This window comes from Marmota monax, unplaced genomic scaffold (genome assembly GCF_021218885.2).
Source record: "Marmota monax isolate L192 unplaced genomic scaffold, Marmota_monax_Labrador192_F-V1.1 WCK01_AAM20220418_F8-fsc00087, whole genome shotgun sequence".
NCBI lineage: Eukaryota > Metazoa > Chordata > Mammalia > Rodentia > Sciuridae > Marmota > Marmota monax.
The window spans coordinates 3,485,656-3,507,782 of record NW_026693476.1 but is presented as its reverse complement, the minus strand read 5'-3'; the positions used below and the strand labels follow the sequence as shown (position 1 = coordinate 3,507,782).

The following is a 22,127-nucleotide window of genomic DNA, read 5'->3' as shown; positions in this document are numbered from 1 at the left end:
AGGAAAAGTGGATATCCAGTCTATTTTTGAAGATTTTTCTGGGGAAGAAATTCTGTAATGTCCCTTATTGAATTATTTCTATTTTTAATAACCATTACTGTTAAAATTATCCTCTTCCACTACACTTGAGCCCATTTCCTTTCACTTGATTCATCACTGGAGATGGAGAACAGATGGTCACCTTTTTTTTTTTTTTTCCCTGCATAATCCTTTCTTTATTTGCAGAGTCCTCTAGCTAGGCCTGAATCTTCTTTGAGCTAAAAAAAATTTTTTTCTTTAAGCTTTCTTTAAATCATTCATATTTACTCTTGAAAATATGCTGTCTGCTATCTTTTAATCTGTCTTTTAAAGTTTTAGCTACATGTTCTGAAAATTTTGATAAATACATATGATGAAAAAGAGTCAGCAGTTTTGGGGGCTGGAGTTGTAGCTCAGTGGTAGAGTGCTTGCCCCTCATGCGTCAGGCCCTGGGCTCAATCCTCAGCAGTTTTAGCACTTTTAACAGTTCTGTTAACCAGTTTTAACAGTTCTGTTAGCGTCTTCTGTGACTGGGAGACATTTATTTTTCTCATTGCTTCTAGTGCTCATTTACCCTCACCTTTCCCCACCAAATATGCCTACATTTCTCATTTCTGCCAACTCAGCCTTTTCTGTCAATCAGCTTCTTTTTAGCGGGTGTGCATGATGGTGGTACTGTATGTCTAAGGTATTTGTGGATTCAGTGACAGTATATCTGCAGGGGAGACAATAAGTGAGCTAAAAAGTAAATTATCTGGCATTTCTCGAACTGTGGTTCATAATGACAAGGTGATCATCCCTAATCCAAACATTTGAAATTTGAAATGCTCCAGAATCTGACACTTTTGAGGACTGACATGCCACAAGTGGAAAATTCCACACTGACCTCTTTGTAATGAACTATGTTCGAAATACGTATGATTTTCATAAAAATATTGTATAAAATTATCTTTAAGGTATATGTATAAGATGTATATGAAACACAAAACTTGGGTCCATCTCCAAGATATCTCATTATGCACATGTAAATATTCCAAAATCAATTTAAAAAAAAAAAAAACACCTTGAAATACTTCTGATTCCAAGCATTTCAGATAAGGGATGCTCAGCCTATACTAGACAAGTTCCTTACCAGGTATATTCTTTCATATTGATTAGCCTCCAAATAAATGTTCTTGTCTAGGAATAATATTAGCTAATATTTTTTTTTCTTTTTTTTTAATTTTTTATTGTTGGCTGTTCAAAACATTACATAGTTCTTGATATATCATATTTCACCCTTTGATTCAAGTGGGTTATGAGCTCCCATTTTTACCCCATATACAGATTGCAGAATCACATCAGTTACACATCCATTGATTTACATATTGCCATACTAGTGTCTAATATTAGCAGGTAGTCACTAATTTTTTTCCCAAGATGGGTCAGCAGATATTTTACCTGATCTGTGTTTTTCTTTGTAGGATCCTGAGTGTGTTAGCTTTCTGTCACTGTGTAAAAAAAAAAAAAAAAAAAGAAAAGAAAGAAAGAAAAAGAGAGAAAGAGGAAGAGGGAGGGAGGGGAAGGGGGAAATAAAAGAAAAAACAAAATGAGAAAAACGATTTAAAAGGAGGAAAGATTTATTTTCACTCAGAGTTTCAGAGATTTCCATCATGGTCACTTGGTTCTATGACTTTGGACCTGAGATAAAGCTAAACATCATGACAGAGAGTACATAGTGGATCCAAGCTTTTCACCTCATGGCTATTGGAAGAGAGAGAGGCAGACAGACAGATAGACAAACAGACAGAAAAGGGGCTGGGAACAAGATATATCCTCAGGGTCCCCAGTGATCTACTTCCTTCAACTAGGGCCCAGGTCCTAGAGTCTCTACCGGCTCTCAACAGTGCTGCCAGCTGGGAACCAAGCTTTCCATGCATGGCATTTGGGGGGGCATTCCAGATCCAAACTAGAACATTCTACCCCCGTCCCCAAAGTTTCATGCTTATCTCACAATGCAAAATGCCTTGGGTCCACCTTCAAGGGTCCCCCATAGTCATCAACATTGTAGCATTGCTCAGAAGTCCAAGTCCAGTCTCCTCTGAGACTCGAGATAAACTCCTAGCTGTGAGTCCTTGTAAAAACCAAAAAACAATTTTTTTTTCCCCACAGTGCTGGGGATTGAACCCAGGGCCTTGTGCATGCAAGCAAGCATTCTACCAACTGAGCCGTGTGTGTGTGTGTGTGTATTCTTTTATTTGCTATATATAATATGTTCTTTGAAAAGAAAGTTCTGAAATGACTATGTACATTATATATAACAATTTGTTTTTGATAATTGGGATAAGGTAGATAAATGATCTACAAGGTTCTTTCTTATTATATTTAAGTGCTATTAAAAACAATGTGTTTGAGAAACTCTGCCCTCAAGCCTAGCTAGATTCACATCCAGGTTTTTGTTAAGAGCGATCGTTGATGGCGTCTGTGGGCAAGAAAGACATTGTGGGGAGGCCCTGGTTCAGCCATCTCTCAGGTGAGGTCTCCTTCAGTTTGTTGTGCGAGAGCCTGTTCTCTAGCTGGAGGGCATTCCATCTTCCTAGGAGGTGGGACAACACCTGGGGGCTCCTCGAGTTTACCATGTAAGCCCTGGATATTTTCTGTTTTCCTGAATTCTTGCCTTAGTAACAAATAGCTACTACCCTCAAGGCTTTTAAATAACATCATATTTCTCATGGAAAATAATAAAACACTATGATTAATGACAAAAAAAATTAAAAAGCAAGTTAAATACTTTCAACATGCAATCGTGGGATGGGCACAGGATCAACTTCTCATTCTTACAGGGAAGAATAGTGGAGTAGAGAGGAGGGAGGGACCAAAGCGAGACTGAAACCCCAGCAGGGCAAGCATTAAATCCTGTAGCTCTGGGTCCAATACCTGGGGCACATGGTAGCAAGATATGGACCCTAACAGTCTAGGGCAACCTCACCCCCTGAGTCCTTGCTGTTTGAAACCCATATAGACTCTTTCCTAGACTGACTTTTCATGCTGCCAACAGCTTCCCATGGTGGGTTTTTGACGTTCCTGGTAACTCTTCACTTCCTAGGGTCTCCAATGCAGTTTTCGCATCGCTCTCAATGGCATAGCACATTGCCCTCTCGGGGGCTTCCGGCCCCTGCACCAGCTCTGCTGCACACTGTCTGAGCTCCCAAGTCTTTCTCTGAAATCCAGGTAGAAGTCTCTGTGACCCCACAACTCTTACATTCGGTATGCCTGAAAAACCAGCAGCAGCCAGGCCCTCTTGGACCACAGCTGCAGTAGCCTCTGGGTGACTGGATGGCTGAACACAGTGGAATTAATCCTAGGGAGATAGCTTCCTAGGCAGCCCTGGGGGAGCAGGACTCTCTTCTCAAACCAATGTCTTTCAAACACATTGGTGGAGTCTGGCAAATTCTTGAGATGTCCTCAAGGTATCTTTCCAATTTCCCCAATGCAAAGTTCTTGGTTTCTGATATCTTCAGCATCCACACCCTCTTCAACTCCAGTTTTACTCGCCCAAACTGCAAGTTTTTAAAATCTTCTTGCTCTGCCTTTTGTTCCCAATTTTCTGCTTAAATCTGTCTGAAAGCAGCCAGCAATACCCAAACCACAGCCTAAATGTTGTGCTGCCTTGAAATTTTCTCCACCAGGTTAATTACTAGCTCACCCACACAGAGTCTTAGGGCATGATCAAAATATAAACAAGTTTTTTTTTTTTTTGTCAGAATGTAACACAAATGGCCTAGAGTTCAGTTCCATAGAGTCCCCAAATTTCCACCTGAAAGCTGACAAACACAGCCTTCACGGTCTGTGTTCTTTCCAGTCTTCTGAGCTTACACCTGCTTACGAAATTCTAAGGTTTCTTTAGCCTGCTTCTTTAGAAATTTTCAAACTTTACCCACAATCCAGTTTCAAATACTTCATGGTCAAGTACAGTCATGACAATGATGCCACTTCTAGGCACCCGTTTTCTGTGTTAGTCAGCTTTCCATCACTGTGACAAAATATCTGAGACAAGCAACTAAAAGGAGCAAGGATACATTTTGGCTCACAGTTTCGGAGGTTTCAGTCCACAGTCTCTTGATTTTATCACTTTGGGCCTAAGGCAAGGACGAACATCAAGGCAGAGAGCTTGTGGTGAATCCAAATCTCTCAACTTGTGGTGGCCAGAAAGGAGAGAGTGAGAGCGAGAGCGAGAGAGAGAGAGGAGGGGGACTTGAGACAAAATAATATACCCTTCATGCATACACCTCCAGTGACCTACTTTCTTCAGCTAGGCCATATCCCCTAAAATTTCTACCACGTTCCAGTGCCACCAGCTAGGGACTAAGCTTTCAAGGCATCAAGGACATGAGCCTTTGAGGGACATTCCAGATTCAAACTATAACACTAAGCTTCTTCTGAGGATTCTTTGTTCTGAATTCTTTAATGTCTGTGATGTTCATGAATAGCATCTACTTCCTGGCCTCAAAGAGCCTACAATGTAATAAGGGAAATAACTAATCCAATAGTAACAATAACAGAGACAGTCCCAGAGGAGAACTAACAGCAAATGCAATGGGAACTTGAACCTTGGGCCATCATAATAATGAATCAGCTGTGTTCCTGCTTTAAACAACTGTAACATCAGACCAAAAATACTTAATTATTTAATAAATGTTGATTTTTCAGATATTGGACCACAGACTGCAAGTGACAGTGAGCCCTGAGTGTCCTAGCCCAGGTTTCCAAGACACAGTGCGGGGAAGGACTACAGTAAATCCTAGTAAATTCTTACTGAACTGTAGAGAGATTGACTGAAGCTTGTGGTTGCCAAAATGGTTAAAGTTTACTGGGCAAACTGGGTGCAGCGGCTCACAACTGTAATCCCAGCAGCTCAGGAGGAGGTAGGAAGATCTGCGTTCAAAGCCAACCTCAGCAATTTAGTGAGACCCTAAGCAACTTGGCAAGACCCTGTCTCAAAAGACAATACAAAGAGGGCTGGGAATGGGAATGTGATGCCCCTGGGTTCAATCCCTGATACCAAAAAAAAAAAAAAAAAAATTACTGGGAGCAATACTGGAGAGAAGTAAGATACACCAAGGAATACACAAAGAAGACCTCCAGAGATCTGCAGAAGGAACCTCTAAGTTTATCTGCTTACTGATATTTGCATTCACTGAGATGAAGTCCTAAGGCCAGGGGAGGACACCAGACAGGGGCAAGCACAACAGTCCCTGGAACACAGAGCCATGAATGCTTTGGTTTCTCTTTAGCCGGACATTAAGTATTTGACCTGCTGGGTCAAAACAACCCTAAACTACAGACTGTTCTGATTCCAATTAACTTAAGTGCATCAGAGAACAAAGACCAAACAATATTTAAAGGACTACAATTAACTCCAGCACCCAGCAGTGTGACATTCACAAGTGTGTGGCCTCCAGTCAGAATTACCAGGCATGCATGTAAGCGGGGAAATACCTCCACGCTAGAAGAAAAATCAACAGAAACAAATCTAGAAGTGGCACAGATGATAGAACAAGGAGATAAGAACATTAAAACAGTTATTATAGGTATGCTTCATACATTTTAAAAAATACAGGAAAACATAATCAGAATGAGCAGGGAAATTGAAGCCATAAAATGCATGCCCTTGTAGAGGTAAAACATAAGATATATGGAAAAAATATAGTAGATGAGACTAACAGCATATTAGAAACTACAGAAGAAAAGATTGTTGAATTTAAAGATGTGACTGAAACTAAAAATTAATGATTGAATAAAAAAGCATTCGTTTAAAAAGGCTGTCTTTTCTCCAGCATGTATTTTTGACACCTTTGTCAAGTATCAGATGGTTGTAAATATGTGGGTTTGTCTCTGTGTCTTCTATTCTATTCCATTGGTCTTCATGTCGTTTTTTTTGATGCTAATACCATGCTGCTTTTGCTACTCTAGCTCTGTAGTATAATTTGAGATCAGGGATGGTGATGCCTCCTGCATTATTTTCTTATTCAGAATTGTTTGGGCTATTCTGGGTTTCTTATTCTTCCAAATGAATTTAAGGACTGATTTTTCTGTGAAGAATTCTGGGAATAATTTCACTGGTATTTTGATGGGGACTGCATGTTATCTGTACATTGCTTTTGGTAGTATGGCCTTTTTGACAATATTAATTCTGCCTGTCCATAACTATCTCCTGTGGTCTACTTAAGTTTTTTTCTTGGTGTTCTATAGTTTTTATGGTAGAGATCTTTCATCTCCTTGATTAGATTAATTCCCGAGTATTTTATTTTAGGTTATTGTGAAAGGGATGATTTTCCTGATTTCTTTCTCAGCTGAATCATTGTTCAATGATGCTGGGAAAACTAGATATTCATACATAAAAGAATAAAATGAGTTTTATTCCTCACTGAGCACAAAAGTTAACTAGAAATAGATCAAAGACTTAGGAATTAGACCAGAAATGTTTCAAAGCTAGAAGAAAACAAAGGGTAACACTCAGTTACACAGGTGTTGGTACTGACTTCCTCAACAAGACCCCTGAGGCTCAAGAAATAAAACCAAGAATCAGTAAGTGGGATGACATCAATTAGAAAGCATCTATGCAACAAAGGAAATGATTAAGGGACTGAAGAGAGAGCCTATGGAATGGGAAAAATTATAATTTCCAGCTACTCCTCTACCAGGAGAGTAATATCCAGAATACATAAAGAACCCAAAAGATTCAATGTCTCCCCCCCAAAAAAAAAAAAAAAAAACAATGACCCAATCAACAAATGGGGAAAAGAACTAAACAGAAAATTCTCAAAAGAAGAAATACAAATGGCCAACAAATATGTGAAAAAATGTTCAACATCTCATTTTGAAATGCAAATCAAAACCATTCTAAGATTTCCTCTCACTCCTGACAGAGTGGCAATTATCAAGAACACAAATAATAATAAGTCCTGGTGAGGGTGTGGGGGAAAAGGTACACCAACAATGGTTGGTGGGATTGCAAATTAGTAGAACCATTCTGGAAAAAAATGTGGAAATTCCTCAAAAAACTAAGAATGGAACTACCACATTACCCAGCTATCCCACCCCTCAGTATTTATCCAAAAGAATTAAAATCAGGGGCTGGGGATGTGGCTCAAGTGGTAGTGTGCTCACTTAGCATGCGTGAGGCACTGGGTTTGATTCTCAGCACCACATAAAAATAAAATAAAGATGTTGTGTCCACCTAAAACTAAAAAAATAAATATTAAAAAAAGAACTAAAATCAGCATACTATAGTGGTATAGCTGCTTCAGTGTTTAAAGTCGCACAATTCACAATAGCCAAATTTTGGAATCAACCCAGATGCCCATTAATAGATGAATGGATCAAGAAAATGTGATCTATATACACAATGGAGCTTTACTCAGCCACAGAAAAGAATGGAATTATGGCATTTGCCACTAAATATATGGAAATGGAGAAAAACATGCTACATAAAATAAGTGGGAAAAAAAAGAAAGAAAGCCAAAGACCAGCAAAAGGGATTGTGGCTTTTTCTCCAGCCTGTGAATTATAATAAATGACTGGTAGCTATCTTAAAGATTTTAAACATATAAGCAATCAAAATTTTGCTTATAATCATCTGGTCAATGAACCAAATGAGTAAGCTATCTTAAAGATTTTAAACATATAAGCAATCAAAATTTTGCTTATAATCATCTGGTCAATGAACCAAATGAGTAAGCTGAATTTTTCCTATTTTGCATTAGTTAAAGTCCTATAACATATTGGCACATTTTGTTCTGGTGACCCAAAAGGGCTCTCAGAGAACTAGTTATGAAAATGAGGTCCTCAGTACTTGCATTATTAGAATGAATTTCTAACCTCACTGAGTTCAGGACTTTGAAAGATATATAAGTGCTTGGGGAATCCCCTTTTTAAAAAAAGGTATTTTCACCTTAATTTTTTCCTTTTAATTACTCTTTTCCTAAACCATTACTTTGGACATGGATTAGGGACAGCCAGTCATATCTGATGTTCTGTCACCCAGGTGAGGAATCCAGGGAAACACCCGGTGGCTGCAAGCCTTCCTGAGCTAAGCCAACAGCCCTACAGCTGCACAGGCAGGATCCGATACACAGAGATGTCTGGAGTTGACACAGCTACTTTGAGGAAGAAGCAAATTCCCCCTGGTTCAAGTAATGAGTGCAGATCTGTTGGCGGGAACATAGGAGAGAAGTTTCGAGCAGCAGATGGGGTGTGAGACTGATGGGGGTACTCTGTGGGCGCGTGGCTGTAGCCAGGCTCCCCAGATGTGCCACAGCTGAAGGTGTCCTGAGCCTCACACAGGAGTCTTCTTCAAGCTTTGGATCTTGTGTGTGAGTGTTCAGAAATAAAGTTTCTGTGTTCCACCACTGGAATTTAAATTTCAGGACAGTAGTCCTTTTTGTGGGTTGTTAAAGATGTTGTCACGTGCCTGTGTGAGGTCGGAAAGATGACATCCCCTGAATGGAAACCCGTTTCAAAAATTATTTGTAGCCAAGCAGATGTGCATATTTTTTCTTGCTTCAGTAGCACCAAATACCTTTTTGTGACTCAGTTTTCTGGAAGACAGTGGTAAATTTAATTTGCCCTCATTCTTGGCTTCAATTAGATCTTCAAAAGTCCATAAACAGGTCTTTGGGTAAATGCAGAAGGGCCTGATTCTTCTTCCCCCAAGACCTTGTATCTTAAAAATACCGACTATTTAGAAGAGCTAACATCTTTTCCTAAAGATCCTGGCAGAAGAGGAAAAAACAGCCCCAGATGGTCAAATGGGGCAGAGGGGCCACTGTATCAGGATTCCACGTTAAAGTCGATAAAGATTTATTTCGGTCAATCAGGGAAAGTGAAACTTATTTTTTTGGAGCAAGGCATATTATAAACCTTCCTCCCAGGAAGTTGGGAGAACATGAACTCTCATAGTCCTGCCACTTGTCAGTGCAATAAATGTTTAATGAACAACAATATACCTAGTCCTAGGCACATGCTGAGGAAAAGAAGCGAGATTCCAATGTTAGCCCGAGGTGACTCAAAAAATATATTTTGGACTGGCAAGATGAAAAAGTAAGTAACCACAAGGTAGTCTCTGAGGCACAGCCACAGAATGAATCAGAAGGTAGGGACGGTGGAGGTCAAAGGATGGAGAGAATATTTTATTGGAGCCATTTAAGAGAAGAGTGGTTTATAGGAGCCACACAGTCCCAAGCAAGGGAACAAGGGTGCTCCACTGGGCAGAAATGTCAAGGAGAACTCGAAGCAATTACCTGTGGTGATTAGAACATTGCTATTGACCTTCCAGAGTAGGAACTTCAGGAGGGGATGCTATTGGAAACAGATGGCTGTGTGTTTTAGAGCAGGTGCATTTGAGGATATGGAATGGTGGCTACTCGGTGGTGACATTTTGATAGGGAAAAAATCATTTCTTCCCAGAAGGAAAAAAAATTACTATTTGGAAGATAGAAGCAAATGGATTATAGGAGGGGAGAGGTTAAATTTGTTTGACAGGCAATAATTAAATGGTAGACTCTCAGAGAGCATAATGTTAATAAAGAGAAGAGCCAGGCTAATTGATAATATACTTGATAAGAAAATGAACTGGCATAAGATGTTTTTGCATTTTATGCAAAAATAAAACGTTAAGGAACTTAAATGCCATTATTGATTCAAGTAAGAAGATGGGGAAAAGGAAAGATTAGAAGTCTTTCCATATTTTGTCTCTCGTGTCCTTTAAAGAACATTAGTGTCCTCTATCTTCTAGTGATGAAGATATCTTCTCGCTTGAACACTTCTATAATTTGGATCTTGAATCTTGCCCAAAGGTCCATATGCCTGGGGCACTGTTGGGGAAAGGTGGAACCTTTAGGATGGGGGGCCTAGTGGGAGGAGGTTAGCTCACTGGGGACATGCCCTTAAAGGGCACATTCAGGCTCCTACCACTCCTCCTTCCTGCTGCTAAGAGGTGAGCAGCTTTGCTCCTCCATGAAGTACTGCCTGGCCACAGGGTCAACTGATCATGGCCTAAAACCTCCCAAACTGTGAGGCATAGTAATTTTTTTCTTCTTTATAAGCTTATTGTCTCAGGTATTTGTTACAGGAACAGAAAGCTAACCCACCAAGGAATGGGAACTGTTCTGGATCTTCCGTCTATCTTCTCTTTGTCAGGGCAGGTCATGCTAACGCTGTGTTACATCACTGATTGAAGACCAGGAAGAAGAGTCAAGCGGCACCCTTAGGAGATGAGCTTACTTCCTCCAGTGCAGAAGTTTTCAGGGGCTTTCAGGAATGAGTGCAAGTTTTATCTCACCAGTGTATCGGATCCCAAGGGGATAGCCCAGGCGTGGAGGAAATATCGCGTGTGTGTTTGTGACTATTGAACCTTCCCAGTGTGTGTTCAGTTATGCTGCCTCTTTGCTGTTGGAGTTTCCCATGCAGGCCTCTACCTCCTTCAAAAGGCAGTGTGTCCTTTGAAGGGATTGTTGCTCTGTGGACCTCACAGGTATGTCCTGTCCTCCACAGACACAGGTGTGTTTGCAGTGGTGAACAGCCATTCCTTGTCCCTGCTGGGGAAGCTGACCATCAGTGCTGCCTTTAACATTGTTTATATCTACACCTCGGAGCTCTACCCTACCATCATCAGGTACGCCCCCTTCAGACCTTCTGGGTTTGCTTACACCAGACTGTCCATTCCTCTGCACCAGGAGTCTGTGGGGCAGCAGCAACTCCTCAGAATCTATAGGCTGCTCTTCACCTGTGTGGCTGAGGGAACTACAGCTTGGTCTCAGCTGAACTCCCTCATGTAAATCATAAGATTTACATGCTCCACACTAAACACATCCTGTCATCCAAACAGGGCTTGGTACTGTTTTTATTTTGTTGAATCTAGTTTATGCATTCACCCATCCTGTGTCAGGCATATGGCAAGCAGACAAGGTCGCTGTTCTCACAGAGGCTTTGTTTTAGCACAAATATATTATGTTTAAATGTATATTTTAGGGCTGGGGTTGTGGCTCAAGCGGTAGCACGCTCGCCTGGCATGCGTGTGGCCCGGGTTCAATCCTCAGCACCACATACAAACAAAGATGTTATGTCCGCCAAAAACTGAAAAATAAATATTAAAAAAGAAAAGAAAAAGTTCTCTCTCTCTCTCTTTAAAAAAAATGTATATTTTAAAACATTTTAATGATCATCTCAGATAGTAGTAAGTGAATGTTAGATTTTTTTCAACATTCATCGTTAAAGGTGGTTTTAAATGAGTAGGAAGGGAAGATGTCAAAAAGAACGTATTCTGTCCTAAATTTCCCCTCATAAAATAAGTCTGAAAACAAGAAACTAATTCAAATTTAAAGGGTGGCCTGGGATGCAGCTTATACCTTTCAGAATGACCTCAGTGGGCTGGGTCAGGTTTTCCTCAATCTGCCCTTTCCCAGTCTTTTTGAGGATCATTCTAAGTGGATCCTTCTCATTCCCTTAGCCATGCAATAAGACTAAGGGTTCTTTCTTCCTTTTAGTTTAAAATCCCTTTTCCCAGTAACAGTCAGATTTCCGAGATTGGCTGCTCATTTCCTGACTATTCCTACAACCTAGTTTGTCTGGCTATTGGCCTTGAAACTAGAATGTTATCCAAACTAGGGCAACTTGAAAGCAAATGTGGACATCATTAACAATGAGGCTGAGATAACAGAGTGGTGTATGGCCGGCCACCCTATCTAGAACTTCTGCCCTTCTCCCTCGCTACCATCCTCTTTTCTGCCCCCTCCCAACAAAAGTAATATTCTGGGTTACCTGACAGTATACACGCAATCAATTACTATTTATATTCTGAATTTTAATAGTTGAGTTTAAATAAATGGTCAGACTTTTAGGAATATGAAACCCTGGTTCTCTATGGCTATATTAACTAATAGGAGACTCAAGACACACACACATATATATACAATTTGGGGGAGCATTTTCTAGATTTCATAGTTCAGAAAAAGGGGAGAGACTGAAAGACAGCCATAAAAGCATTAGATAACAGATGTTCAGATGTTCATTTCTACGTCATCCTCTATAGATGCACTAATATAGTAGTTATTATCCTCATGTGATTATTTATTTTTTAATTAATTAATTATAATTAGGTCTATATGACAGCAGAATGCATTTGGATTCATTGCACACAATTGCAGCACAACTTTTCATTTCTCTGGTTGTGCACGATGTAGTGTTGCACCGTATGTGCAGTCATACGTGTACCTGCGGTAATGATGTCCATCTCATTCCACCATCTTTTTTAAATTAATTAAAATTACATAAACTGGAAATTCATTTCCTTGTCCTCACCAGCCACATTTCAAGTACTCAGTAGTCTCATGTGCTCAGTGTCTTCTATATTGGACATCGTAATTACAGAACATTTCCTGCATCACAGAAAGTTGTAATGGGCAGCACCGCTCTATAGGATACTGTGCTTCCACTTGGGTATATACTGTTCTGGGCCCATTTTACTCCTCCAGCCCCTATACACACACCACACACAAATGCAAACGTGCCTGCACATGTGCATATACTGTCTTTAAATTGTCCCGCTGGAACCAACCTACTGATATAATTTTTCTTTTTCTTTTTCTTTTTCTTATGGTTTCAGGAATGTTGGGCTTGGAACGTGCTCCATGTTCTCCCGAGTTGGTGGGATTATTGCTCCCTTCGTCCCCTCACTGGTTGGTTTGTACCTCCTAATTTTTCTTGATTCTCTGCTTTGGAAATGCTTGTGCTTTTGCATAGAGAGAGAGGTAATGCACAGATGCCGGTTAAGATCAACAGACACAAAAATGAACATATGCCTTTTAGATTAAGAACCCAGTACTCAGTCTAGGCCGAATGGATTGGTTTGCTTTTACCCATGAAGGATCTGAGCTTTTGTTCCTCTGATTTCATTGGAGGGTCAGCTGATGCTAGGTCGTCTCCTTCCTGTGTCCATTCATAAGTTAATCAATTAGTAAGTCTTCATTAAGTGCCTGCTTTGCTCAGGGCTCTGTGCTAAGCCCTTGATGCATGTCATCACATGTAACCCTGACGATAGCTGTATGAGGTAGGTGTCATCGTCACCCCTGTATTAAAGATGAGAAATGCTACAGAAACAGATTAAATGTTTTCCTCTCACACCACTTGGAAAAGAAAACTAGAGAAATATGCCTAGCAGTCTTCATATATAATATAATATATTTGTTAATACACACACACACACACATATACACACACACGATTTTGGGGGCATTTTCTAGATTTCATAGTGCAAAAAAAGGGGAGAGACTGAATGTCAGCCATAAAATCCTTCCAGTCTTACAATGCTCAGGTTCTGGGTAGGAGCCCCAGGGCCCCATGCAGGTCTGTCCTTGGTCTGATCTGTGACTTTCCACCAAGCCTATTGAAAGGTAACCAAGGTTTGATATAGGGCTCATAGACCTTCTCTGCGGACTACTGTTCATCACTCAGGCAGCTTAACCCCCACTTCCTAGTATGGGGTGACTGAAATGTGACCCTTGTCTTTTTTCTTTTTAGAGTTGCAATGTACTTCCTTTCCCTGAATATATCTTTCCATGTCCCATGCTCAATTTTAGGTCGCATAACTCTTCTTACGAAGGAATCATGTTAATTCCATAGTTATATTCGGCAAAATACCTGTGGGACGTGAGGTGTATATTGTTAAAATTACCTGACTTTGGGTGGCTGTTCCTGAACATTGTAATCCCCACCCAGCATCATGTCTTCCCCTTCCCGTGAGGAGGGAAAGTCCTGCGTTCCCCTTGCTGGGATCCCACAGTGCAGGCCCTGGGTTTGTGTGCAGTAGGTAACTTGTGATGAGAGATCCCCCTCCTCCCTCTTCTCCCTCTCCTCTTTCCTAACTCTCTTTCCCCCTCCCCTCTCCTGCTTCTTTCATCCTCTCCATCACCTCTTCCCTTTTGAAAAATTAGGAAAAAAAAAATGGTCTGAGAGAGAATTCTCATTAGTGCCCACAGAATTTGGAAGTCAAACCAGAAGGTCATAAACCTTAGCACATCTGTATAAGAGGAACTCTCGAATGTTAATAATCAGCTCCAGTGGCGCGAAGCAGCATCTTGCCATCTCTTTTTGTGTGTTTCTTTGTATTGAAAGAAAACATGAACTTTTTCTAAGAATATCTTTTGAATCTCTGGAGCAATTGCTTATATGGCCAGCCTTTTACGCCAGAGGAATCACTCAGTGATTTCCCGGAATAATTCTCTATGAGCAAAGAAAAAGTGGATTATGGTGTAATCTAGTGGGAGGTCCAGACTGGATAATAAACATGACAGTTTTCAGTAACAAGACTGCTTGATGTCATCCGCAGAGGAAACTGACACTGAGTTTCCTTTGTTCTGGTCCCACTCTCTGCCCATGCAGAAATATGTGCAGTGGTCTCTCCCCTTCATTGTATTTGGAGCCACGGGCCTGGCCTCAGGCCTCTTGAGTTTGTTACTGCCAGAAACTCTTAATAGCCCGTTGCTGGAGACGTTTTCTGACCTTCAGATGTACTCCTATCGTCGGCTGGGGGAGGAAGCACTGTCATTACAGACCTTGGATCCTCCGCAGGTAGGGCTGAGAATCTTTATCTTAACTGTTCGTGTCTTCTGCTGGGATGATGGTTGTTGTTAATAATAATAATAATAATAATAATAATAATAATAATAATGTTCCAGTTAGATTGAGTAGAATGGAAAACAAAGGTGGGAACTGATATAGCAGCTGATTTTCAGAAAAATAAAGAGATCTGATGATTCATTAGCTTTCTTAGAACACTTCGGGGACTACTTAGGGGAATAGATGTCATCAAAACACATTTGTTATTTGGATAGCTAGGTGATAATTTTTCACTTTCGGAATGTCATGACATCATTTCTCTGCCCTCTCCCCCTTTCCTGTTTCAGCCTGCAGACAAGGAGAGCCCTTTAGGGAGTGAGAGTGAGGAAGAGGAAGAGTTTTACGATGCAGATGAAGAGACTCATATGATAAAGTGAAAAAGAGCCCGGACCCCTGCTCAGAAGCAAAGGTTCCTCTTGTACACCTCTGGCCAAGGCGGGTTCCCCGGTGGGTCCTGGGAGAGCTGTACAAAGACAGGCTTGGCTTGAACAGGCACAGCTGGTGTTCAGCATGAACTGATTCTTTTCAGGCACAAAGGAAGTTGGAGAAGAAATTTCATAAGAGAATACCTCACTGCACCGAGGGAATAGTTCTGGTCTAAAATTCAAGTTTGGTTCAGAATCCTCACCTCGGGCCACACAGCTCAAGTAGTCCGCATTCCAGGGTTACGAGGCTGACTGGTGTCTAGAAGTTGGTTCATGCTGCTCTTCCTTTGGCATGATCTGGAAGCAGATATGTGACATGTCTCACCATTGGGGTAGGATTTGATAAACTGTCTTTAAACTGTAGTCTTCATATGATCTTCCCACATCTGCTCCTATGACTTGTTCCTCCTCCCTAGGAATATTCTGATACAAGTTATTTTAATTTTGTGTCTAAGAAAAAGCTCTCAGAGGCCATATGGTGTCCCAGCCGCGCCCCCTGCTCCCCCCCCCCGCCCGGCACCCAGCTTTACCTAAACTGATGAAATTGAGTCTTCAGTTTCATTCTCTCAGCCCCATGGTTGACTTGGCTCTTTGTGCCTTAAGTCCCTGAGATGATTCGCTAGTGAAAGCCCCACAGCTCCAGAGCAACTGAGGATAGTCAGGCTGTGGCTGATTTCCCACTTACAAGCACCTCCAGAAAAGTTTCCTTCTGGGATTCTAGTACCAGCAATAACTCCCAAATGGTGCACAGTCAACAAAGCTTCAGAAAGACAGAGGGCAGTTAAAAGGTGGATTGTCGAGTATTTTCTTTAAAAAGAAAGATGCGGCTTTTAATAAAGGAGCCAGGAAAATCATCTTTCGCAATTTCTATTTGTTTTTGCTTTCCGTGTTATGCAATGAGGAACTTGGGCAAAGTTTAATATTTGAACTCTTGGCCTGGATAAGCCCTTACCTGTTAATCAGAATAGAAAGCACAGTATATTTCATAGGAAACGTTGTTTTTTTTTTTTTTTTCATAAAGTGATTCTCATTTTCAGGTGAATTAAAATCATCCTTGTCCTCTAAAGTCACATGCTGGAAATATCTGTTCCCCATATAACTTGAGTACCATCTCTAATAAGAGTATAAGCCAGGAGTCAACAAGCTTGGAGAGCATTCTTTATGGTACTTTTGGTGCCTTCCCAACCAGAAAAGTTTGTGTTTTCAGAAATTCAAAAATTTCTTTTCTGCTTGTCTCTTGGAGAAAGGGAAATTGTGTGAGAGGCAGGGGTGTCACTCTGGGTGCTTCTTGATGAAGAACACTTTCCTCCCAGTTGGCTCCAGATACACTTCTGTTCTCTTCCACATGGACCGTCGGCTTCTTGGTTTGTGCTCTACATCTCTGTACCTTTGGATGTGTAAAAGTGCTTTTACGTTCTCTATGTCCTGGATTATGTATCAGGATCTTCATAGACAGGCATCATCTTTACTCTTTCTCCTTGATGTGCTTAGAACATTGGCCTAGACAGAGTAAGGACCTGCTAAATCCTACTGTTTCTAGCCATCAGGGAGATGATGGGACTCCTCCTCGAATCACATTTGCAAATCCCAGGCAAATCTGACTCACAACACCAAGTTGTGGAATCCTGCTTCTCTTTCTCTGGAAAATGGAGAGCTGCCCACCATCCAGGGAGGGAAGAAGGAAGAAAGAACTTACATAGACACTCAGAAGTTCTTATTAAATGGTCAAGTATTTGAAATAAAACAATAAATCAACATATATATATATATATGTATGTATATTTATATATGTTTTTATTGGCTGGAGGTGTCTTTACATCATAAGAACAATGTATCTCTTTGTAGAAAATTTGGACACTAGAAGTTATAACATGTATTACCCATTGGCCTGGAGACAATGTTATGGCTTTCTCCTGTGAAGACTGAGAGTCCATCTCTTTATTAGCACTGGGCTTCTTGCTGCTTCTAGCTAAACAAATGGGTTCAATTAATTCCGTCTCTGGGTTTCCTACTCTCCAGGTAGGAGGTAGAAGTAAGGAGGGAGGGATCCACAGTTCGAATATATGTTATTAAAAAGTCTGGGTTGGCTGTCAACTACTCATGTCAGAGGTATTACTAAATTCTGTTTCTCTCTGGATAATCCTTTAGCAAAGTTTAATAATTAGTATTTGTTTTTCTACTTCTACTGACTTTTTAAAAAATAGATTTTTCTGCATTTGGTGATGTTGAAGAATATTGTTCATAAAGAATGTACACACGTATATATGTACATCAGTTAAATTATTGAAAATTTGGTGGTAACATATCATTTACACAGATGATTTGTAAAAAAAAAATCATGCTTTGTTTTTAAATTTTATTCAAAATTAAATTTCTTTTATCCTAAAAAGTACTAAGAAAAAATGTAAGACAAATAAGAAATCTAAAGGTATTTAGAGCCAAAGATCTAACTGACTAATGTTGTAATTTCCTGATTTTGTGAGTTAAAACCATGGCCCATTGAAAAGCCAGTGCTTATCTTTTGACTGATTTCAAACAATGTAGACATTCTTTAACATTTATAAATGAGCAATAAGCAAAATACAACAAATAAGAAGAAAACAAAAGTTTCTGGGTCACTACTTACATTACTATAACCTGAACAGACAGACATTTTGTAGTTGCCATCGATGGAGATACTTTTAGTAAATGATTTATATTATAAACAAATGGATACTGAAATAATTGTCACTATTATATCAGAATAAAATACAGGTTTTCAGTAGGACTGACTTCTTCGTATAGTTTTTTTAATCATAGATCCTTACATTGAAAAGATATCTAGAAAGGATTAGATATTTTTTAACTAAGTTAAATGCAGGTATTTGAGCTTTTTGTGAATTTAATCAAGGATCATGAAATAGAGTCGTTCTTTTGTTCTTACAGGATGTGTCAAGATGTGCAATAGCATCTTTGACAAATTCAGAACTTTCTAGAAATCGTGAGAAATGTTTGGGACAGGGATTATAGCAAAGCTGGAGAGTCATACTACAAAAGACAACTATAAAAACATTTTTAGAAAGAGAAGAATGCAAAGATGATTCATTGTGGAGAATCCGTCAACATAGCACATCAGAGGAGAAAGACCTATTATCATATCAATAGATATGTAAAGATTGCTGACAAAATTCATCACTCATTCAAAATAAAAACTATCAACAGACTAGGAAATAAAAAAAAAACTATCAACAGACTAGGAATATAGGAAGTGCCCCTAGCAAAATAAGGGACATATGGTAGTAGCTATGGTGAATTGTCACACAATATCTGTTCATCCTGCTGATACCTTGCCTTCAAATTTTCTTGATCCTGACCCACAATAAGAAATGCTTTTTTATATATTCATTCCCTATCTCCTTCCCCTTACAAATTTATACACATATATAAAATATCCTTAAAACATTTGTGTGTAAATGATATGTGTAGCTTTCGTAAAACAATACTTATTCTTGCTAGGCACACTGATAATTTATAATTTGTTCTGTTTCATTTTTTAAACTGCCATTTGTGATCTACCCATTAGATCAATTTCAACTGCAGTCAATTAGACTGCAACCTGTAGTTTGAAATCTACTGTTCTGCTCTATCTTCTTGTATTATAGATGCTTTAAGGCTAAAATGTCCATTTTCTGAACTCCCTTGCAGCTAGGTTCTCAGTGCAATTTAGTTTCAGTTAGATACAGACAAAATTTGAAATCTGGGCACAACAGGGAGTCTCTTTTGCTGGGATTCACAGTGATGAGGCCATTTGGTTTCTCTGAGGCAGGATAGTAGAGATGTTGACAGGAGCAATGTTAATTAAAACTTTAACAAGATTTTTTTTTTTTTTCACAGAACTTGGAATAACAATTCTAGTATTCACATGGGAAAGCAAAATATCCCAAATAGTTAAGACAACCCCGAAAAAGAAATGTAGACAGAAGGAAATAGATTTCTCAGATATCAAACTTAAAAAGCTGTAGTTTTGGTCAGCAATAGACAAGTAGATCAATGGAACATAGAGCGCTTTCAGAAAAATCATGTAACAATCATGCAATTTTTAAATATGGCATGATGTATCCGTGAGAAAAGAGCAAACTATCTAACTATTGATTGATAGGGGAACAACTGGGTTTCTACATCAAAGAAAATAAAATTAGATCCTCCTTATCATAATAACAACAAACATTCTGAGTAGATTGAAGATCTAAATGAAAAAAAAACTTTAAAATTATGAGAAAATGATGTAAGGCAATAATCTTATGACTCAAGGGGATAGGTGAATTTCTCAGATAAGAAGTGAAGAATCAGACTGGGGTTGTAGTTCAGTGGTAGAGTGGGTGCTTGCCTCTCATTCATGAGGCACTGGGTTTGATCCTCAGCACCATGTAAAAATAAATAAATAAAGATTGTGTCCATCTACAACTAAAAGAGATATTTTAAAAAAGAAGCGAAGAATCACAAAGCCTTGAAAAATGATATATTTGCCTCTCTCTAAATTTAAAACTCTTTTTTTTTCTACATCAACAAAAATACCACAAAGTTCAAGAAAAGCACTAGATTAGGAAAAAAATATTTGCAACCTCTATAACAGACAAGGATTATTATACTGTATATATAAGAATTACTGCAAATCAGAAAGAAAAGTGATAGGAAAGTTTACAAGGGAATATGATTAGACAGTTCAAGATGAAAAGATGTTCAACCTCACTGGAAGATCAGGGAAATGCAAATTGAGACAACATTAAGACATCATTTAAAATCCATTAGGCTGGGTAAAAAATGAGACTATCAAATGCTGAAACCATGAGGTAAAAAGAATTAACTGACATCCTGAGAGAACCATAAATTGATTCATCAACTTGATTGTCATTAGGAAGTCAAGTTGAAAATGTGCATATTCTATGGTTCAGAATTTCTGCGCCTATGTATATATAACGGAACAGTGCTTTTAGAACTTTTTACTGTAACCCATTGTAAGAAAAATGTTTTGCACAGGGACGCCCATTCCACCCACCTACGTACAGATTCATATGTATCTCTCTCTACATGTGACTGATTAGTTTTGTAAAACAATAAACAACCTGTAGTATCTGTACTGTTATATTTTCTATTCCATTTTACTTAAAAAAAGAATATTGGTGATGACTCCCTAACATGATTTCACGGTTCACAAATGAGCAAAACATGCAGCTGGAAAAAGTAAAACGTGAAATTCTTATTTGCTTTAGTTCTTGCCTAGTACTTGAGCAAGGACATGTGCACAAAGTCCATTGTAGCTTTATTAGGTGTGAGAGGATGAAATTACATGCACATTTCTGTATATAGCAGAGAAATGGACACGTACAGCTTTATGTTTATGGAATGGAATGCAAACATAAAAGTTCTATGTATTATTAAGGTATTTGGATCTCAGCAATGTTGAACAATATGTTGGCAAATTTTTGCTAACTCAAAATCATGTCATGGTTAAATTCTCTACTAAGTGACTGGAAATACTTGCTAAGTAAAGAGATTCAGTGTATTTTTGTGCCACACTTTATGGTCAAGATGATATTCTGGAAGTCTCACTGTTATTCCCACCTGGATAAAGAAGTATCCCTCTTCATGGAGAAAGTCCGCAGACGCAGCCACATGTTGGTCCAAATTTCTCCTTAACACTCAACTTAAGAGAAGAGTTTAATAAATAATTTACCTAAGCAGATCCTCTAGCAACCATGGAGTAGCAGGGAGCTTGGGAGAGGAAACTCACTGAGTCTGTGAGGGTCAGCCTGTGAGGAGCGTCAAGCAGCCCAAGGACTAGATCCAGATGGGGCTAACAAGATACTCGCCACTAAGGAACACTTAAAAGTTGGTGAGTATCTGTCTCATCCAATGAATGGGGTTTTAGAACTATTGAGACTAACCTGTTTTTGATTGTGATAATACAACATTCATTTTGTTTCCCAGTAAATACAGATGCTGTTTACCTCAATCCATAGGATATTTGTCTTCCTACGTGCTGTTGTAGGTGGTATTCTCCCATTTAATTGTGTGGCAGGCTCAGATTATGCATATATGATTAAAAAGATGAGGGACTTTATATTGTCTGCAACTGGCGCATGATCTGCCCAACAATCCCCCTTGCCCTCTGTAGATCTTTTGCTGGGTACTGAAGAAACACTGATAACCTGAGGACTCCATCTAAGACTCCAGTTTGCCACATTGATGACCCTTTGAGGAAAACAAAGATTGACTTTACTCAGCAAATGCTTTTTATGAAGCTTCACACGCACACCCATTTCCTTTGTAATACAAGCGATGACCTGAAGTGAATTGTTATGTCTGTAATGTGCTTGCCTCTAATGCAGCATAGTTAGATTAGAAAATTTAATTCTGAAGTTTATAGGGAAAAAATGTCAGAAAACAAGCAATTTGCTTCCAAATAATATTCTTCTCAAGTTATTTATTGAAATTAGTTTTTCCATTGTAGTTTACTCGGAGTGGACACCATAATCAAGGAAGAGGAGGAGAATGAAAAGTAGTTTGTTTTGATAGAAGAAGAGTTGCAGAAAATACGTGGGATGTGCCAATCAAATCCACTTTTCCTTAAAAAATGCTCCCAAGGGTCTTTCTAGTTCTCATAAGTAATAGGGTATTGTATTAGTTTCCTATTGCTGTTGTAACAAATTACCACAAGCTGTGACTTTGAACAGCACATTTATTCTATGAAGATTCTGGAGGTGAGAGTGCAAAATGAGTTCTAAGACTTTCAAAGTGAAGGTATCAGCAGGGCTATTTCAAGATTCTTCAGGGGAAAATTCATGCCCTGCCTCTTGGAAGTCCCTGGAGGATGCAGCATTCCTGAGTCCTGACGTATCACTCCTATCTTGGCTCTGGGATCACGTAGCCATCTTCCTACTGTGATCTCTTGCCTCCCTCTTAGGTTGATACTGTGATTGTTATCAGGCCACCCAGATCATTCAGGCTAATCGGTGAATCTGAAGATCATTACCTTAATCACATCTGTGA

The 22,127-nt window shown here is 39.3% G+C and overlaps 1 protein-coding gene and 1 long non-coding RNA gene across 3 annotated transcripts in view; one reads left to right on the top strand and one right to left on the bottom strand.

Annotated features, from left to right (window-relative positions):
- The window catches only part of Slc22a15 (solute carrier family 22 member 15), a 73,316-nt gene extending 53,096 nt beyond the window's left edge, over positions 1 to 20,220 (top strand). For both annotated transcript variants that reach the window (XM_046458201.2, XM_046458200.2), the window contains 4 exons: positions 10,552 to 10,672; positions 12,662 to 12,734; positions 14,437 to 14,625; positions 14,961 to 20,220. In XM_046458201.2, the coding sequence (XP_046314157.1) occupies positions 10,552 to 10,672; positions 12,662 to 12,734; positions 14,437 to 14,625; positions 14,961 to 15,050 (473 nt within the window). In that variant the 3' untranslated portion in view covers positions 15,051 to 20,220. The remainder of the gene's footprint in view (positions 1 to 10,551; positions 10,673 to 12,661; positions 12,735 to 14,436; positions 14,626 to 14,960) is intronic.
- LOC124101963 (uncharacterized) lies at positions 11,196 to 16,068 on the bottom strand. Its single transcript, XR_006854759.2, has 2 exons — positions 15,629 to 16,068; positions 11,196 to 15,395 (listed from the first exon to the last, which is right to left on the bottom strand). It is a non-coding gene; the product is annotated as an uncharacterized LOC124101963 (long non-coding RNA).
- Positions 20,221 to 22,127: the final 1,907 nt, after the last annotated feature.